The sequence below is a fragment of the Strongylocentrotus purpuratus genome, unplaced genomic scaffold (genome assembly GCF_000002235.5).
Source record: "Strongylocentrotus purpuratus isolate Spur 01 unplaced genomic scaffold, Spur_5.0 spur5_scaffold_17, whole genome shotgun sequence".
Classification (NCBI taxonomy): Eukaryota; Metazoa; Echinodermata; class Echinoidea; order Camarodonta; family Strongylocentrotidae; genus Strongylocentrotus; species Strongylocentrotus purpuratus.
Window position 1 is genome coordinate 8926554 of NW_022145602.1, and position 17732 is coordinate 8944285.

General features: G+C 38.9%; 1 protein-coding gene across 1 annotated transcript; it reads left to right on the forward strand.

Moving 5' to 3' along the window:
* Positions 1 to 4953: 4953 nt before the first annotated feature.
* Positions 4954 to 8171, forward strand: LOC594067 (lengsin-like). The gene is made up of 3 exons (XM_030988156.1): positions 4954 to 4962; positions 6129 to 6177; positions 6838 to 8171. The coding sequence occupies exons 1-3, from the start codon at positions 4954 to 4956 to the stop codon at positions 8169 to 8171; spliced, it is 1392 nt and encodes a 463-aa protein (XP_030844016.1).
* The last annotated feature ends 9561 nt before the right edge of the window (positions 8172 to 17732 follow it).

Consider the following 17732-nt stretch of genomic DNA (forward strand, 5'->3'; position numbering starts at 1 on the left):
AATGATTTTTCTTAAAAATCACCAATAATTCTGGAATCTAGCTTTAAAGTTGACGACTCAGAACGCTCAGAAAAAACCCAGTTTCGGAGCTGTATTGCGCAATAGCATATGACGTCACTGCAAGCGCCTCTCCGGTGAAAAGGAGGGTGATTTAGGCATTAAATTGTCTTTAAAAAGGCAAACTATGATATTAATTGGGGGAAAAAAAAGACATTTATCCGAAAAAATAATATGTTCTTGATAATCCCAGTACGTTTCTGGCAATTTCGCGCGCTTTATCGTAACCAGTTGTGTTTGTTGACTAGATGGGCGCGGGCTTAATAATTGCGCAATAATTCTTCACTTCCGGCAAGGGCTCGCCACAGCGAGTGAATTTCACCCGCAGTATGAAAAGGACAGCACAGACAGCGGCGGTTTCACCTGTGTTAACATAAGGAAAATTCAATCGGTATTTTCATCGGTGTGACTCCGGTAGAAGCACTATGAAAGGGGTTGGTAGCACCTCCATCGCTGTAGGAATGATTGCCTTTGTTTCCCCTTTTCAAAGAATACTTCCACCTGTGTGTAACCCCCGTACAAAATGGCAGTTACTAAAGTCATATTTTGTTATTTATTCTCCCCCTCTCTTTCTCTCCCTATCTCTCTTTCCATCCATTCTTTTATTCTCATAGTTCTATTTTAAGAAACAAACTCTGCTTTGTGCTCTTTATGCAGTTTTAGTGCAATATAGGTTTGCTCCCACAAAAATTATTTTCTTCTCCCAGTTTAAGAACTCTTGCTGGTAGATAATTTATTTACTAGGGCTATGACCGTCAACAACAATTGACACATCGTTTGGGATTATAGTGTCTCCCCGCCCCCCCCCCCCCCCTCCACTCCGGGGTCGAAATGACCGCATGTGTGTTACCAAAATGTCCGGTAAAGGATTACTTTTCGTGCGACAAAGTCTGCTTCGAGAATTGTAAAGAAAGGGGTGTATTTGACTTTTCACCCGGAGATTTCTTTAAAAAGGGGTTGATTTTTTTTCTTTCTCTCATCTCTTGACTCCTGAAAAATTATTCCGAATTTAGGGGGGTACATTGAGCATTTTTCCGGAATTAGGGGGGTCTCCAAGGCAGGAAAAGCCCGCGATAAGCCCGCGAAAGGGGGGTTCGGAAATGTTGGCAGTCCGCAGATAGGGGGTGCTTTCAAAAAGAGGGAACAAGCATATGCGTACCCTAAATAACACTGAGTGGGGGGGGGGGGCGGGATTGTCTCCCAGAGAATTCGGTGTCTACTCCCTTTAATTGGACCCTATTTTCTTTAGTGGCGTTGCAGGTAATAATAATAATAATAATAACAATATTTATAAAGCGCAACATATCCATCTCTAGAGATGCTCAAGGCGCATACAAATAATTTAAATTAATATTTAACATACTTAAGATTAAAGAAATATTAAATGTTAACTTGCATTAGATCATACAACTTCATGGTGCTAAGGTACATACAATGTGGCACAGTGCGATTGTTTGTTTTGCATGCATTGTATAAAAAGAACATTGAAATTTAACAATATGCATTGAGCATCAGGTGAGTTTTAAGCCCAGTTTTGAAAGTAGAGAGAGTGTTGGCCGTCTGAATAGAGAAAGGTAACTTATTCCACAAAGAAGGAGCTGCTGATGCAAATGCTCTATCCCCCCAATTTCTTTTGGTACGTATTTCTTTAAGTCTAATATTATGTGATGAACGTAAACCAGAACGACCTGCAGAGTGGGGTGATAGAAGGGATGAAATATATTCTGGAGCTAGATCATTTAGTGCACGATAGGTTAAGAGTAGAATTTTATAGATCACACGCTGTTGAACAGGGAGCCAGTGCAGAGATTTCAAGATAGGAGTGATATGTGATGATATTCTGGTGTTAGTTACAAGGCGAGCAGCAGCATTCTGAACTTTTTGCAATCGGTTAATTTGGTTGGCGGGTAGTCGAAAGAGTAATGAATTGCAATTATCAAGGTGCGAAGTAACAAAAGCATGTACTAACTGTTGGGTGGATTGAGGTGAGAGATATTGCCTAATTGCACGGATATTACGTAGATTACAATTGGCCAGTTTAACACAATTTGAAATATGGGTTTCGAGTGACATGGCAGAATCAAATATTACACCAAGATTCCTAGCTTGATGTACAGGAGATACAGGGGCAGAACCAACTTGAACATGAGAAACCTTAATTTTACTGAGCTGTCTACTGTTGCCAAGCAAAATGAATTCTGTTTTTGCATCATTTAGTTTTAAGCGACTCTGAATCATCCAGTTCCTCACATCAGCTATACCGTTTTCAATTTTCTTCACATTTTCATCTATTTCTTTCTGGACAGGTTTGCAAATAAAATAAAGCTGTAAGTCATCTGCATACATATGATAATTGATACTGTGTTTTTGAACAATATGCTGTATGGGCAGAGTATAAACATTGAACAATTGCGGACCGAGAACAGATCCTTGGGGAACTGAAAAATCTAAACTAACTGAAACAGAGGTAGCATCACAGATACAAACTTCTTGTGATCTACTAGAAAGATATGACATAAACCACTTTAATACTATACCATTGAGACCTATTTCCTTTAATCTCTTCAGCAAAATGCAATGATCAACGGTATCAAAAGCACTGCTGAGATCAAGCAGTACTAAACCAGAGACTTTTCCATTATCCATACCAATTAATACATCATTGTTTACCCGTAACAATGCACTTTTCCACGCTATGCATCTCCCTGTATGAAAGGTAGAATACACTATGAATATGACGCACAAAGAAAGCGGACAAAAATACAGTTCCTCAGGTAGACAAAGGAACATCCCTTCACTGCTATTATGTAAAAAGGTGAATATGCATGTGACACCTGTTTTACACATTTTTACATAATAGCAGTGGAGGGATGTTCCTTTGTCTACCTGAGGAACTGTATATTTTGTCCGCTTTCTTTGTCAGTCATGTTCATAGTGATATGTCCCTTCAGGATGTGGCTGCTGTTAATCTCTGTATTTAGGAGAAGTATGTTTGAAAGTGGTTGTACTAAGAAAGTGCGAGCAATATGCTTTTCTATCTTTCAAAGTCTCCTATATTGGTGATTGTGCTGTATCACTGAGTCTAATAATATTAATATTTCTATTTTGTGATATTATTTAGGTAAGGTCATTTACCAAAATTTGTGTAATGTGTATTGGGATGATTAACATGTAAGTTTGAGTTATTAGTATAGCAAACTTCTGTTTTGGAGTTCTCATTCCTGTCGTTGTTATTCCTAATTTAGACAAAGATAGAATGCCTGCGAGCATACGTTTACATTATTCTATGTGACGTCTATCATATATGATGCAATAATTGAAATGCATACAATAATTGATGTCGGACCTGTGTCCGTAAGGGTTTTTAAATATTATAACGCTATAAATTGGAAACGCCCCAATTTCAAAAAATGAAATGGAAGCTCTTATTACCAATCATGTGAAAGAATATGTTTTGACTAATACATGATGATAACAAATTTACCGGGAAACCGCCTTCTAATTGATATATTCGGTAAATTAGTTTATCCGATGGTCTGTGAGAGATAAGAGCACGTGTCGCGCACGTGTGCGTATACATATACATATACATCTTTCTTTGTACAGTGCTTGTAACTTTACGAAGACTGGGCCAAGTTTCTTATCATTTTGATGATTCCAGAACCTTGCAGTACACACCAATACTTATATGCTAGATGATCAGCCTTTTTCTGATCCATTCCACAACGTTTCTTTCACAATGCAATCGCATGACCATAACTGGTCTTTAGCTTTAAGACCATGATGTAGAGAGCTGGCTGGAAGTATTGGTTTTGAGACAAAGGATGGATAGTTTTAGTTAAGGGTGCAAGCATAGTCCTATCCCATGATGTTAGGTAATCAATAAGAGGTCTAGTTGGAAGGAGGGGTGATGTGGGCATCGAAGATGGTTCAAAGGGAATGAGCTAGACATGACTGCATCTCTTAGCCATAAAAGGCCGGGCTATTTGAGGTCTTAGTACGGCCGGGGGGGGGGGGCATTATGCCCCCCTTAAGATCTCGGCCGTGAAGCGGCCGATCTCCGCGAAAATGTGCACGCATGTCAAGTTAAGTACATAGAATACTATGGTAATTACAATTTTTTAAAAAATTCACTCATTTGCATATTTATGGTAATTTATGCAAATAAGGTCATAAAAATCACATTTTTACCCATAAATCATATATTATTCATATTTAAGCATTCTTTTTCACTACATATATTCATTAGACCATTCTGAATAATAATACGACAAAATTTTTTTTTGGAAGTGCCAGCTTATTCCTTATGTTATCTCTTGTTTTTATAATTTCTTATGTATTTCATTGTTTTTTTAACTTGTGTATTTTATTGTTTTTGTTGTTTTATTTAATTTCTAACTACAATTAAACTATTTTGACTCCCAAAACAACCACCTAAACTTTAAACAAGACCCAATAACCCATGTTTGATCTATGTTTAGGAAAAATGATTTTTCCATATGTTTTGTACACAAATCACAAAAATGAGCGAAAGAAAAAAATCAGCGAGCGGAGCGGTGCCATCCATATGCGTTCCCGAACAATCAGAAAAATCGTGGAGGGGGGGGGGGGCATGATGCCCCCCGGCCTTATTAGGATTAAAACTTCTTGCTCAGACTGCAACTATGAACTGGCTTATTATCTCTGTATGCATACTGACTTTTCTTCCATTGTTAATGACAGCGCTAAAAATAAAGCTGTGGGACACTGGCTTTAATGGCATATCATTCTATTTTTGTCCTTCCGATTTCCAGACCAACTCTTACACGATGAGCCTAATATACTCGTCCTCGAGCCCTTCTCATGAAACAGGATCTTCGATCATAGGCCTACCAGAAGACCAGACTGTGACACGAAATGGAGAAGGTATGTATGCCTGTTGCAAAGTTGGACTAGTCCTTTGCTTACTAGGACGGAAACCAGGAAACCATTTTGTTGTAATCAAAACACACACCCAACGCCCATTGCGCCAAGGGGAGGGGCCCGTCTTCTTATTTTGGGGAACCGCCCCCCCCCCCCCTACATCCGCCACTGATGGAAACAACCCATATTCATTTTGTGCGTTTTGCGTTTTACAAATTCTGATTTCATTATTATTATTATTATTATTATTATCATTATTATTATTAGTAGTAGTAGTAGTTGAAATAGTAGTAGTAGTAGTAATAGAAGAAGTAGTAGTAGTAGTAGTAGTCGTCGTATTTCGTGATATTTTATTTTATTTCATTGATTGATTGATTGAATTTTGTACTTTTTATTATTATTATAATTATTATCATTATCCTTATTATTATTATTATTTTTATTATTAGTATTTGTATTATTATTATCATTATCCTTATTATTATTATTTTTATTATTAGTATTTGTATTATTATTATCATTATTATTTTTTGGGGGGGGGGGGGGATGGGGGGGGGGGTTGCGAGAGTCCTTCATGCATCTTTCTACAATCGCTACTGCGACGTTGGCGATACAGGTCTTGTGTGTTGAAATCTTCTGACTGGGTTCTTTGTTGTTTTTACAATATGGGTCCGTAAATTATTTGTATAAGGGCATGTCACAACTGGGTAAACTCAGGTGACTTTAATTCGTGATCTAGTAGTTAAAACTCTCTAATCATCTCACAGGAAGATTAACACAATAAACAAAGAAATCAAATTCTGTTAAGTGTATCAAAGAATATCATCTTCTTCTTATCTTTATTACTTTACTTCTTATCACAATAGAAATACATATAAAGATATAAAGAATATATTGAACCCAACCCTGAGGTTGTAGTCTTAGCTGTCACAAAATAACACATGTGTACAGAGTATTGATACTAAAAATGGTCATAGGTTTATCATACGTCTGGAGATATAAATAAAATAACCCACTTTAGTGATGCAATCACTCTCAAGATGTGATATTTAAATATTGTTCATGGGAATAAAGAAACCATAGCTGTTACTGTTGCTGGAACTTGTCCACCGTAACGAAGGGGTTCCTCTAGCTGTTATGGCACCTTCATCTCTCCTTAGTCGTTACAGGTAGAGATCCACCCATTGTGGCATGAAACTTGGACACAGGACTTGCTCTGTAAGTCCTAGCCGGAACACCATAGTTTGACTGGTTGACTGAAATGCAGAAAATCGGGCAGGCCTCAATGTCGGTTCTGGTGATCTTGACCCTCCATGGAAATTGGACTTGCAGCGCAAAATGCTATGAAACAACTTTCATTCACCTCCAACCCATAGGTCCTATGAAACAACTTTCATTCACCACCAACCCATAGGTCCTGCCTGTATGACTTGTGTGCAGATAGTGACACTACACTGCTAGGTAAGACAACCCACCCACTATAGCTATGCATCACCTGTTGGAGCTACAATGTATGTAGAGTGCAGTGGAGCCTAACTACCCAATGCATTCAACCCACCCACTATAGCTATGCACCACCTGTTGGAGCTATGTAGAGTGCAGTGGAGCCTAGCTACCCAATGCATTCAACCCAATTCTGTAATCTACATAACAAATATAAAGCGGGAAGCATTGAGGGGAAAGGTTGAATACTAACAGGGCATAACTCGTACCTTGCAGGAATACATTCCTTGATATGCTAGAGCGCCATAACGGGCAGACATGCTTAGGCCGAAGTCATAATTATGGAGCGCCACGAGATATTAGCGCTAGACAAGAACCCATTAATATTATTAATATCATTATTATATTTCTTGACTCAAATTTATATTTTTACAGATAATGGTCACGGATCGGAGGCATTGGATCGTATTTTGAACGACGTTAAGCAGAGAGGAATCAAAGTGCTCCGGGTCGAATTCACCGATATTAATGGCATCACGCGTTGTAAGATGGTAGCAGTGCACAGTCTGGAGGAATTGACTTCGAACCTGACAAGGGGCTTCCTCTTCTCTCCGATAATCTTCATGAAAGATCCAGCGGGGATCACTTTCGAGTCGACTTTCAAGAGAAAATATTATTTCACCGATGTCTGCGCCCTGCCAGCTCTGGACACCTACAGTGTGATTCCTTGGCTCGAGGATACAGCAAGGGTCACATCAGCTCTCTATCACCTCAATATGATAGACCTTGTGGTAGAACATCCGAGGAACGTGGCGGAGAAACAACTTCGGCGTTTGGAAAGTCTGGGGTTTTCGCTGCTGAGCGCTTACGAATTAGAATGTCGTTTATCCGACGCGAAAGGTCAAGAGCTGGTCGCAGACCGGATAGGATTCGCTGGCAGTACCGTCCTTCTTCTAACGGTCAAGGACTATATCAAACAGTTGTTTGACTGTTTGCCAAAGGTCGGAGTGGTTGTGAATACTGTTCACTCCGAGAGTCCTGCGGGATCTCTGGAAGTTACCACAGAGCCTTCGTTTGGAATAAAGGCTGCTGATGACGCAGTCATGTGTAGGAATGCATGCAAAGATATCGCTCTCTGCAATGGGTATACTGCACATTTTCTAGCAGACCCCAAGTGGAATGGGGATGGATTTACTCTCCATTTTAACCATTCTCTTTGGGACAAGACTGGTAACGTGATGTCCAACAAGACGGGTGACCTGACTGACACGGCAAAACATTGGATTGCTGGTCTGCTCGCCCATGCCCGAGCGCTAACACCCCTCATGGCTCCCACCGTCAATGGAATCAAGATGTTTGGTGCTTATCAACCGCCCAATTGGGTAGAACCATCGTTCATTACCTGGGGCAGACATAACCGCTCGGTTACATTCCGCGTCAAGAATGGCGATGGGCCAACAGGATCGTACCTAGAGAATCGGCTCGGAAGAAGCGATGCAGATCCATATCTTCTGCTTGCAGGTACCGTAGCTGCAGGACTGGACGGCATCGTCAACAAACTGAATCTGCCTTCGGAATGCACAGGGGACGCTCACACGGACATTCCACCCGGGACGCCAAGAGTTCCATGTGATATGGAAGAAGGAGTCACTGCTTTGGTGGAAGATAAGGTCCTATGTAAAGCTCTCGGCAAGGACTTCATTGATCTCATTGTCGCTGCGAGGAGGCATGACATCGAACTTTACAATACAACAAAGAAAATGCAATAAATTATCAATAATTGATTGCATTTTACCCCGGTCCCCAACATAAACAAATCCTCTGTACGGTCTTGCATTATGGCTCAAGGCATGGGCACACAGAATTTTTTTTTCTGTTGGGGACCGGGGTGGGGGGAATTTAATGAATTATTGATAATTTATCGTATTTTCTTTGTTTTTTTTAATTTGTGGGAACTACCCCTACCATATCTCGCGCTGTGTACAGTCATGGTTCAGTGGCAAAGCAATGGTCTCTTAACTGTGAGGCCCCAGGATCAAAACCGTGTCGATGAGCTATATTAGTGCCCTTTTATAGGGCATTAATCCTCATTACTGTCATTTATGACTTAAGGGCGTAGGTCTCCTAGTTGATACGCATTGTAGCATACACATGCTTTAGCAGTCACGCAAAACAAACACTGGCAAATTACTATTCAAAACGATCTGAGAATGTATATTATTATATCCCACATACTAAAAATCTTGCTCTACGATTGGTGAAAAGTAAATCACGTGAGGAAAAATAGTTCGCCCATTATTGATGGGAGAAGTAAAAAGTTCGTTACACTGTGTAGATAGTACTACTATCTACACAGTGCAACGCACTTTCATTGAAGATAGAAGTACTATCTACAAAGGGCAACGCACTTTCACTGAAGATTATCCAAACGCGCACTAAAACAGGCGTAATTAAGCGCGCATTAACAATGACCGCAATTAAAGAAAACACATGCGCGCGCACCTTATCATCAAGGGGGTTAAACTTAAACTTTTTTGGTGTGAATTTGGGTCTAGGTGTCTTTTATGTAGATGTATACACGTCCTTTTCTTTTTGTAATTAAATTGTTTTAGATGTGGAATATAAAGCAAATAATCACCTTTTGGTTTTCAGGCGATGCCAAACTATGACTTCCTTGTCGATCAGAATATATACGCTATCTTTCCTCAGCTTCGCTTCGGAAAGATAGCTACATCCAGATCGCCTCGGAAGTGATATTTTGTCCCATCACCTTCACCAACGGTAATTATTTGCTTATTATCTAGTTCTATTAGGAATAAATAATTGTCAAAATAATTCCATAAATTGGGGTAAAAAAGAAATCCAACTTTATGAGCAACAGTGTAAATCTTAGAATATGACAGTCAAGTAATAGGTGGCGGAGACAAAGTACACGCATTGCCCCAAACTGTCTAAACACGGAGAAAAAGCATTGCTTATTTCGCTTCTCCCAAAGTTGAAGACAATTTATATTCTTATTGAAATTAGGCTGCGTTCATGCTTAAATTTTAAAGGCAGAATGAGCGATCTGAAACGCTCATCGTAAACGCTCATCGTGATCGCAGTTCCACGATGCACTGTTCATGCTTACTTCTCTGGCTCCCCCAGGCAATTCTCAGTGTGTGGCCTTAATTGGTCTTCCAGCTGGATTCGCAAACCTTCACTGTGCATGCTACGTAGACCCACTAGAGGTCAGTGCGTTGACCCCATTTAAACGCGTTTACAAATTGTAAACGCATCTTTTTGTGAGTTTACGATCGGCGATCGTGATCGCCGTTTTTCGGTGATTCTACAAAAGTGAGCATGAACGCAAGCGTGTTTTAAACTAAACGCGTAACAGATGCCTGATTCTGGCCGTCAAAATCAAGCATGAACGCGCCCTTAGAAAACGGATATGTCTTCTCCAGCTAGCAAATTAAATCGAAATGATCATTATAGGAGAGAATTCTGAAATGAGTTTCATCGATGAATTCTTATGATATTGGTTATTTTTTTACATATTTTGTAATTTGAAATTTATAAAGTATGTTTATCTTTCTCATTTCGTTTTGTCCTGTTCTTTCAAGACGTTATTTGTTTCTTTGTTTCTTATTTTGCATGTGAGGTAAATTGTCATATGCAGGCGCTCCGTGTCTTAGTGTCTTCCAGAACTTGTTACTAAATTTTGTAATGTCGAATCTCTGATAGTACTCTTTTGTACAATTATTGTAAATCGTTTACTTTTGAAGGATATTGGGATTTCCTTTGGCAAGATATTAATCTGCATGTGCCACTCTCCACCCAGGTGATGTATACGGGTGCCCGGTAAAGAAAACTTCCACCGATGCCTGGGCGCATTATCAGGGCCGCTCGGCTAATGCCTGGGTTATGATAGAGAGCTTAGAAACACTAGTATTTAGGGCTTCATACATATTACTATTAGTATTATTACTAGTATCATTATATCGAGTTTGGACTTTGGTTATTAGTATAAAACAATTTATGAATATTACGATTAATACTTTTATTATTACTATTATTATAATGATATGGAGTTTGGACTTCGGTTATTTCGTCAGTCAATATAATATTATGTTGTTTTTTTTTTATTATGGTAAGAATAAAAAAAACAACGTATATCCTTTCATACTTGTATACATTTTTGGCGAATAAAGGGGTGAGATGCACAATTTGTTTCGATATTTATATTTTGATTTCATTCTTATTATTATGCCGTCCATCAAATGAAAGTCATGAGAAATGCCAACAAATAAACCACAGTTGGTTAATGGTAACTTAGTAGACAAACCACGATCTTAACTAATGAAGGAACGGAAGGAAAGAAGGAGAAAAGGGAAAAGGTTATAGAAAGGGGATGACTACAGATTAAGAGAACTGGAGAAAGGGGGGGGGGGAGAGAGAAAGAGAGATAGAGAGAGAGAGAGGGGGAGGGAGAGAGAGACATAGAGAGTTGGAGAAAGAGAGAGAGAGAGAAAAAGTCAGGGTGAGAGAGAGAGAGAAAGAAATAAAAAGAGAGAACGGAGGGAGGGGGCAGGGAAATGGGGACGGGAAGAGAGAGAGAGAGAGAGAGAGAGAGGGGGGGGGGGGAAGGAAAAAAAAAAAAGAGATGACGGAGACAGACATAAGGGGAGGGGGGCTGGGTAGACCGGTTGGATGTGCGTGTGTGCGCGTGTGTGCGAGAAAGACTAAATCATCGTGCGTGTGTGAACGTTTGCATGAGAAAAAAAAAGCGAAGGAGGGAGGGAGAACTTGAAAGAGAGAACGGGGTATTTATAGAATACGAGAATAATTGCAAATGAAACGATTGGCCGGGTAGGGGCGCTTTCGTCCATCGCCCACCATCAAAAGCACCCCCGGCCTCCCTACCAAAAACAAAATTGTTCACCTGACCAATAAAGAAATGGTGTCAACAAGCAGGCTCGATATGGCATTAAGAACTTCAGACACTAATCAATATTAAATTGCACCGACTGAAATCCGTCGGAGGTCTAAAGTCCTCATGCTGCGATGTTTTGGCTTTTCGATTGGCTGTGTCCATTATACATAGATACTATTACATGAACGATAGTTTTTCTTAGCGAACCGATGCCATAATTTATTGATTTTATCCTAAGGTGTCTTCTTGGTCGGTGTATGAGCAATGCAACGTTCACCCAAGGCTTCAGCATAAAATCTGGACCGGGTCGAAAAAGGTGAGGGGGGGGGGGGTATAGGGCTCGATGGGGGTCGGGTGCTATACAACCCCCACCCCGCCTCTATTTTTGAGGGATAGAAATGATATGTACAGTTTTATTCCGATGCTTTTCAAGGAAAAAAAATCATTCAGTCGTTGAAAAAAACTGACACGAGTTGATAAACATAGTGATACTGATATAGTACCACTAAGCTTAAACTAATGTTGCAATTTTTATTCTCACTAATGGATACAAGTATTCGTAACAGTTAATGAAAATGATATTTAACGATGCATGAGAATCAACGAGAAGAAAACGAAAGTGATGATGATAAGTAAGGTCAAGACAAAACAAATAATCATCAAGATAAATGGCAACTGACTAGTGCAAGTCAACCACTTCAAGTATCTAGGCAGTGTGCTGGCTGAGAATGGCAAGTCTGCCAAAGAGGTCAACTTGCGCCCAGCACTGGCAAGAGCTGCCTTCTTTCAACGAAAAGATATCCGAATGAGCCAACATATTGAGCTTAGTTTGAGTTTGGCTATTTCTTTTCATGACCGGGGGGGAGGGGGGATTGGGGGTCGAAATGCGAGGGACGAGGGAGCATGGTGTAAAGTGTGCTTACGTGAAACCAACTGAATACAGATGTTTTGCAATATTTACTTATCCATTTTGAAGGATATTAAGCGAGGGAGCGTAGCGACCGAGCGAGAAGATTTGTGCATTTGTGTTAGTCTAAACGTATTAGTCTCTTGGGTCCTCCATCGCCTAAAAGTGTGTCGCAGTCTTTAGTCATTATTTGCTATACATTTGTTTTTGGTACTTTTTCAAATCTGTCGGGGGAGGGGAAGGATCCTCCCGGAAAATTAGAGGGGGAGAAGACGTGTCCCCCGTGCCCCCGTCCCCCCGTGATCGCCGTTCCTGGCTTCTTGTGAAATCTCTAGTATGGAGACAGAGAAGTGGACACTCGACTGGAAGGACATTTAGCGATTGGAGGCGGTCGAAATGTGGTGCTGGCCTACATTAATACATGTGTCTTGGAGGGACAGAGTTTCGAATGAAGAGGTGTTGCATCGAGCTCAAGAAAAGCAGGTGCTGCTTTAAACGATCAGAGAGAGAGAGACAGACGAAATGGCTTGGACACATAATGCGGCATGATGATGGCTTGATGATCGAGTCATGGACGGTCGTCTATATGGCTTGAAGATTAGGGGAAGACCTCGTAAAGGCTTTCTAAATGATTTAATGATAGAACGTGGATCAACAGGATATAATATGCTGAAAAGGATGGCTCAAGACCGAGGTACTTGAGACACTTGATGTAGAATTCTGATTTAGGTCACAGAACCTGTTATAAACTGACAGATCACTGTTGATGATGATACTAGACACATGCATTTAATTTGATTACAAAGCAGTATTAGCAAAAGTCAACACTTATGAATATGACGAAAGTTATGCGGAATAGGCTGCGCTCCTAATGTTATCAAATTTAATGCACAAATCATTATTTCATTCACCTGTTACAAACAATTGTATTTCAATAGTCAGTTTGCAAACTGCATACATAACGTGTTGTTAGACAAGGCAAGCTATTACGTTGTTCTACTATAGTATTAATGACTGTTTTGAGAGAAATAGTTGTTTTTATACGCTCAAGGGAAGGTAAGAATTGTGCTATTGCCCGAGGCGTGCCGAGGGTAATAGCCCAATTGTAACATTTCCGAGAGCGTATAAAAACAACTATTTCTCGAATATTAAAGCAGTCATTAATACTTTTATATGCCGAAAACAAAAGAGTTAACTTATGACACCACCTTGGCCTTTCTCTACTCTAGTTTATCTGCACTGTTGTTTTTTATGAGTGTATCTTTGAGAGTAGACTAGATCTAGATTCTAGTCTAAGCAAGATATTTTTACAAATTTTTTTTTTTTTTTGGGGGGGGGGGGGGGGGGTGGGCCGGCCCTGTGGGAAATATGGGGAAGAACCTGCGCTTTCATATGATACCTCACTTATTGAGTATCACCTTCAGAATCACGAGCAATATTAGTTTGCAATGCCAATGCATAGATCTAGAGGTGTGTGCAATCTGAATTCCGTGCAATCTCTACGGGAAGGATTTTAGCACTACTAGACCTACTTACTAGAATCTAGGCATAGACTTTTGAAAAAATGTATGGAGAATTTAACTTACCCTTTTTGGTGCTCTGTCTAGCATGTCCCTGCTGTCAGCAAGTCTTGCATTTGATCATCATCATCAAGAAGTTGAAATCTTGGGAGAGTTTCTTCAGCCATTTTTGCCTTCGGTTTGAAATTACCGACCAATTCTTCGCACACGTACGGTATCCTCGATCGCTCAAACCAGTTTTTAACATGTTAACCTTTGGGTAATTCACCAAGACTGAACTATTTTCCCGGTAACCATGGTAACCGGGATTTTAGAACTATTATTTTAGAACTATTACATGGGTTTGGAATTTTACCGGGAATTTTACAGGAATAGTTAAAGTTTATGAATGCAATTTCGACCAATCAGATGGCTGGATTTCTTAAGTGAGGTATATAATTATCAATAATAAATGTATGCAACTCGCATTTTGACTATTCAAATACAATTATTCGTATCAGGTGGATGAAATAATTTGTAACGAAGCACTAAACAAAGTTTTGTGCATCAAATTTTGGTTTCATTACGAAAATGGTCTTTTGCAGGAAAGTTTCAGTGTTTATGTGCATAAGCTGTGTTCTTGATCAAATAACACTGTTTTTGCCTTCGAATTGTAATCCTATCCAGTTCAACCCCAAAGATTTTTCGTTATAGTGCCTTTTCCTTGCGCTTAAAAGCATTTTCCATTTATTTTATCATACCACCAGTCCCACTCTTCTAATCCTCTTTCAAATTCAATGTTGTATCAGTGAAATTTGTTATTATGATTTTGCAATTGATACTTGTTAGATATTTGACTCACGGACGACTCCTCTTCTTAAGTTTTGTGTTAAATGTAACCGATATGGCCTCTTTAAATGTTCATAAGTACAAAAATGAAGCAAAACGTCTTTGCCTCTCGGTGGTATGCAGATCTACTCAATATCCCAACATGCGGCACAGCTGTCTTGGCTACAGGCTTATCGGTAAAAGAAGAAGAAGAAGAAGAAGAAGAAGAAGAAGAGAAAGAAGAAAGCGCAAAGTGTGAAACCGAATTTCTCGGGTTTATTGACTCGCGGTGTCGTAGATGGAATGGGTATAATAATAATAGCTCACATTTATAATGCGCCTTATACTTTGTTTCTAGGCGCAGCACATATTATTACCCCGGGCATCGGATTCATGGCTACCCGCACACAAGGTATGCACATTCTCCACTCCCTGAGGAGCATTCCAGCCAGTCGCCATTTTACAAGCGCCATTGCTAATCAAACCACATTAGCTTTCGCATCCTACCGGGTACCCATTTAACACCTTGGTGGAGAGTGGCAAATGTAGATCAATGTCTTGCCAAAGGACATTAGTGCCGCGGTGGGACTTGAACCGTGGACCTTGTGATCCACAGTCTGCTGACATATCCACTCGACCACGACACCTCCACGAATAAAGGAGGTACTGTATACATGCCTGTTCAATAAATTGACGGAAAACAGGGAGGAGAACGACAAGACGAATAATGATGAGAGGAAAATGAGAGGAAGGTGTGTGAATGTGGAGGGAGGGGACGGTTTGTGAGTGTGCGTTCCAAGAGAGAGATAGAGAGATAGAGAGAAAGAGAGACAAAGACAAAGACAGGGACAGAGAAATATAGAGTTACAAAGAGGGAGAGATAGTGAAAGAAATATAGATAGACAGAGAGAGAGAGAGAGAGAGGGGGGGGGGGGAGATAAAGAGAGAGAGAGAGAGAGGGAGAGTGGGTAGGGTGTTATTACTGTCTTATGTTTTTATATTATATTACTAGTTCTTGGGTACTAAATACTTGTAATCCCCTTGTACACATTAATTTCTAAATCTTCTTCCTTTAACTCATCCTCCTCTCAAACCTACCTTTTTTAGATATTGAAACAAACGTTGATTCTACCACTCCAGAAAAATAATTGAGATGAACCATGAAAGGCAAAACACACACAACAAATAAAACCATAATAATTGTGGAATTCTGAAGATGAAGGTGACGGTCCCCTTAAACATGAAATGCCCTGCTACCCTGCTTGCTTTGACTTTTCTTATTCGTTTTTTGTTTATTTTATTTATTCTTTAATTATTTGTATATTTTGTATTCAAGTGGTCTGTATCAGTCTTTCAAAACAATCACAATTAGCAAAATAAATTATTCCACATTGTCATTTGCGTAAAATACAAAATGGGGTGAGTTGTATGGAAATATAAAACCAAATATTATCTCTAAACGTTTTTAATTTGTTAGCATGAGTACTGCAGCTATGCTAACACAAAAAAATATGATTCTATGAATACCTTAAGGGAAAAAAGAGGAGGATAGCATATTTGTTCTCCCTCAAAAATTTATTTTACTTCGTTTGAAATCTGTTGGGAGTGTACACCTTCACAGCTATCGCCCCGGGCAATTCTGGAGATGATGATTTCCTAAGAGCATTTGCAATCAGGAAATTGCTGATGAATTGATGATGCTGAAACTAGAATGAGTTTTTCTACATTTCCAAAGATGAAGGATGTTATATTATCCCTAGCAAGGGATATTATGTCTCCCTATTGAGTAGACTTGTTTTCGCTTGGCTCGTTCCACCTTACTTTCACAAAAGGAAGCAAACGTGAAGTTCATTTTTCTTCCTTAAGAAACCTCAACCTTGTCCGAAAACTGAAATATCTTCTTAAAATGTAAAACGAAGCCAGACTTTCCCTAATGTATGTTTTTGTGTATATTTGATATTTATGCTTTTGTTGTATTGTGTTTTGTTTTATTTTTTAGGTGTTTTCCCAATAAAGTTTGATAAATTTAAGATGACGAATGTGCCTTTTGCACAAATGAAGTCAGTGTTCGTTGGAAAAAAATTGTGGAGGTGTCGTTGTATAGTGGTTCGTTCACCTCAATCTCAATTCAAGGGTTCTGGGTCTGAATCCCAAACCGGTACAAGCTTGATTTGACAAGATACACTGTCGCTAATAAAGGTGGAATATTTTTTTTATCCCAATTTATGGAATTATTTAAAAAAAAATTAAAAATAATAGATCTAGATAATAGTATACATTCTCAGATTTTATTGAATACTAATTTGACAATGTGTGTTTTGCTGGATAAAATAGTAGTGATAGTAATGAAAATAGTACAACTAGGAAGGTAACAAAAATGAAATTATCAAACAATGGTAAAAAATAAACAAATTAGTTATGATATCGAACTATACCAATAATAATCATTTAAATATAGATAAGATTTGTAAGGTACCAAATCGACTTGAAATTAAATGCACAAAATGCATTAGTGCACAAAATGCATTAGTGCAAAAGATGGAACAACATGTTTACACAAATTCATCCTTGAAGTAGGATAGAACGTATGAATTAAAACAAATCGAAAGAGAACAATTACTTAGCATTCGATTGTAAATGGGTACCTAAAAATGCTTTTTTAATCGCTGTTTCTTACGGCAGGACAGCGTCGATACTGATAACGCTTCCCGGTGCAAAAACAAGTTGTTCTTCTTCTTTTCCTTCTTCTTTTTTTGTTATTATGATAATTCTTATTATTAATGCCATTATTATTAATAATATAAGGCCACCATCCATCTCCAGCCTAAATGCTCATGATGGCGGTTCTATTACCTCTCTAATATTTTGAAAAATATTTACTAAATATTTCTTAAATTATTTGTATGCTTCCATTATATTATTGTACATGATTTTTTTTATTGAATTACTTTTGTAGAAATTAATTCATTTTATTTGTCGAATTTTTTAAATTTCAGTTTTAATTTGGTATCTTTTTGACCGCAGAAAATAGATAAAACTAAACAAACAAACAATAAAGTTATCATTATTATCAATATTTCTGCGAAGTTTTTAAAGAAAAGACACGCATTTTTTTTGCAATCTTATTAATGCCATTGTCCTCCTTATTCACTACTTTACTCCTTTTTTTGTGGTTTTTGGT

What these genes read in the sequence shown, in the direction of transcription:
- LOC594067 (XM_030988156.1), top strand. An exon ending in TTGGACACAGGACTTGCTCT is followed by an intron (nt 6,178 to 6,837) that starts GTAAGTCCTAGC and finishes ATATTTTTACAG; the next exon opens with ATAATGGTCACGGATCGGAG.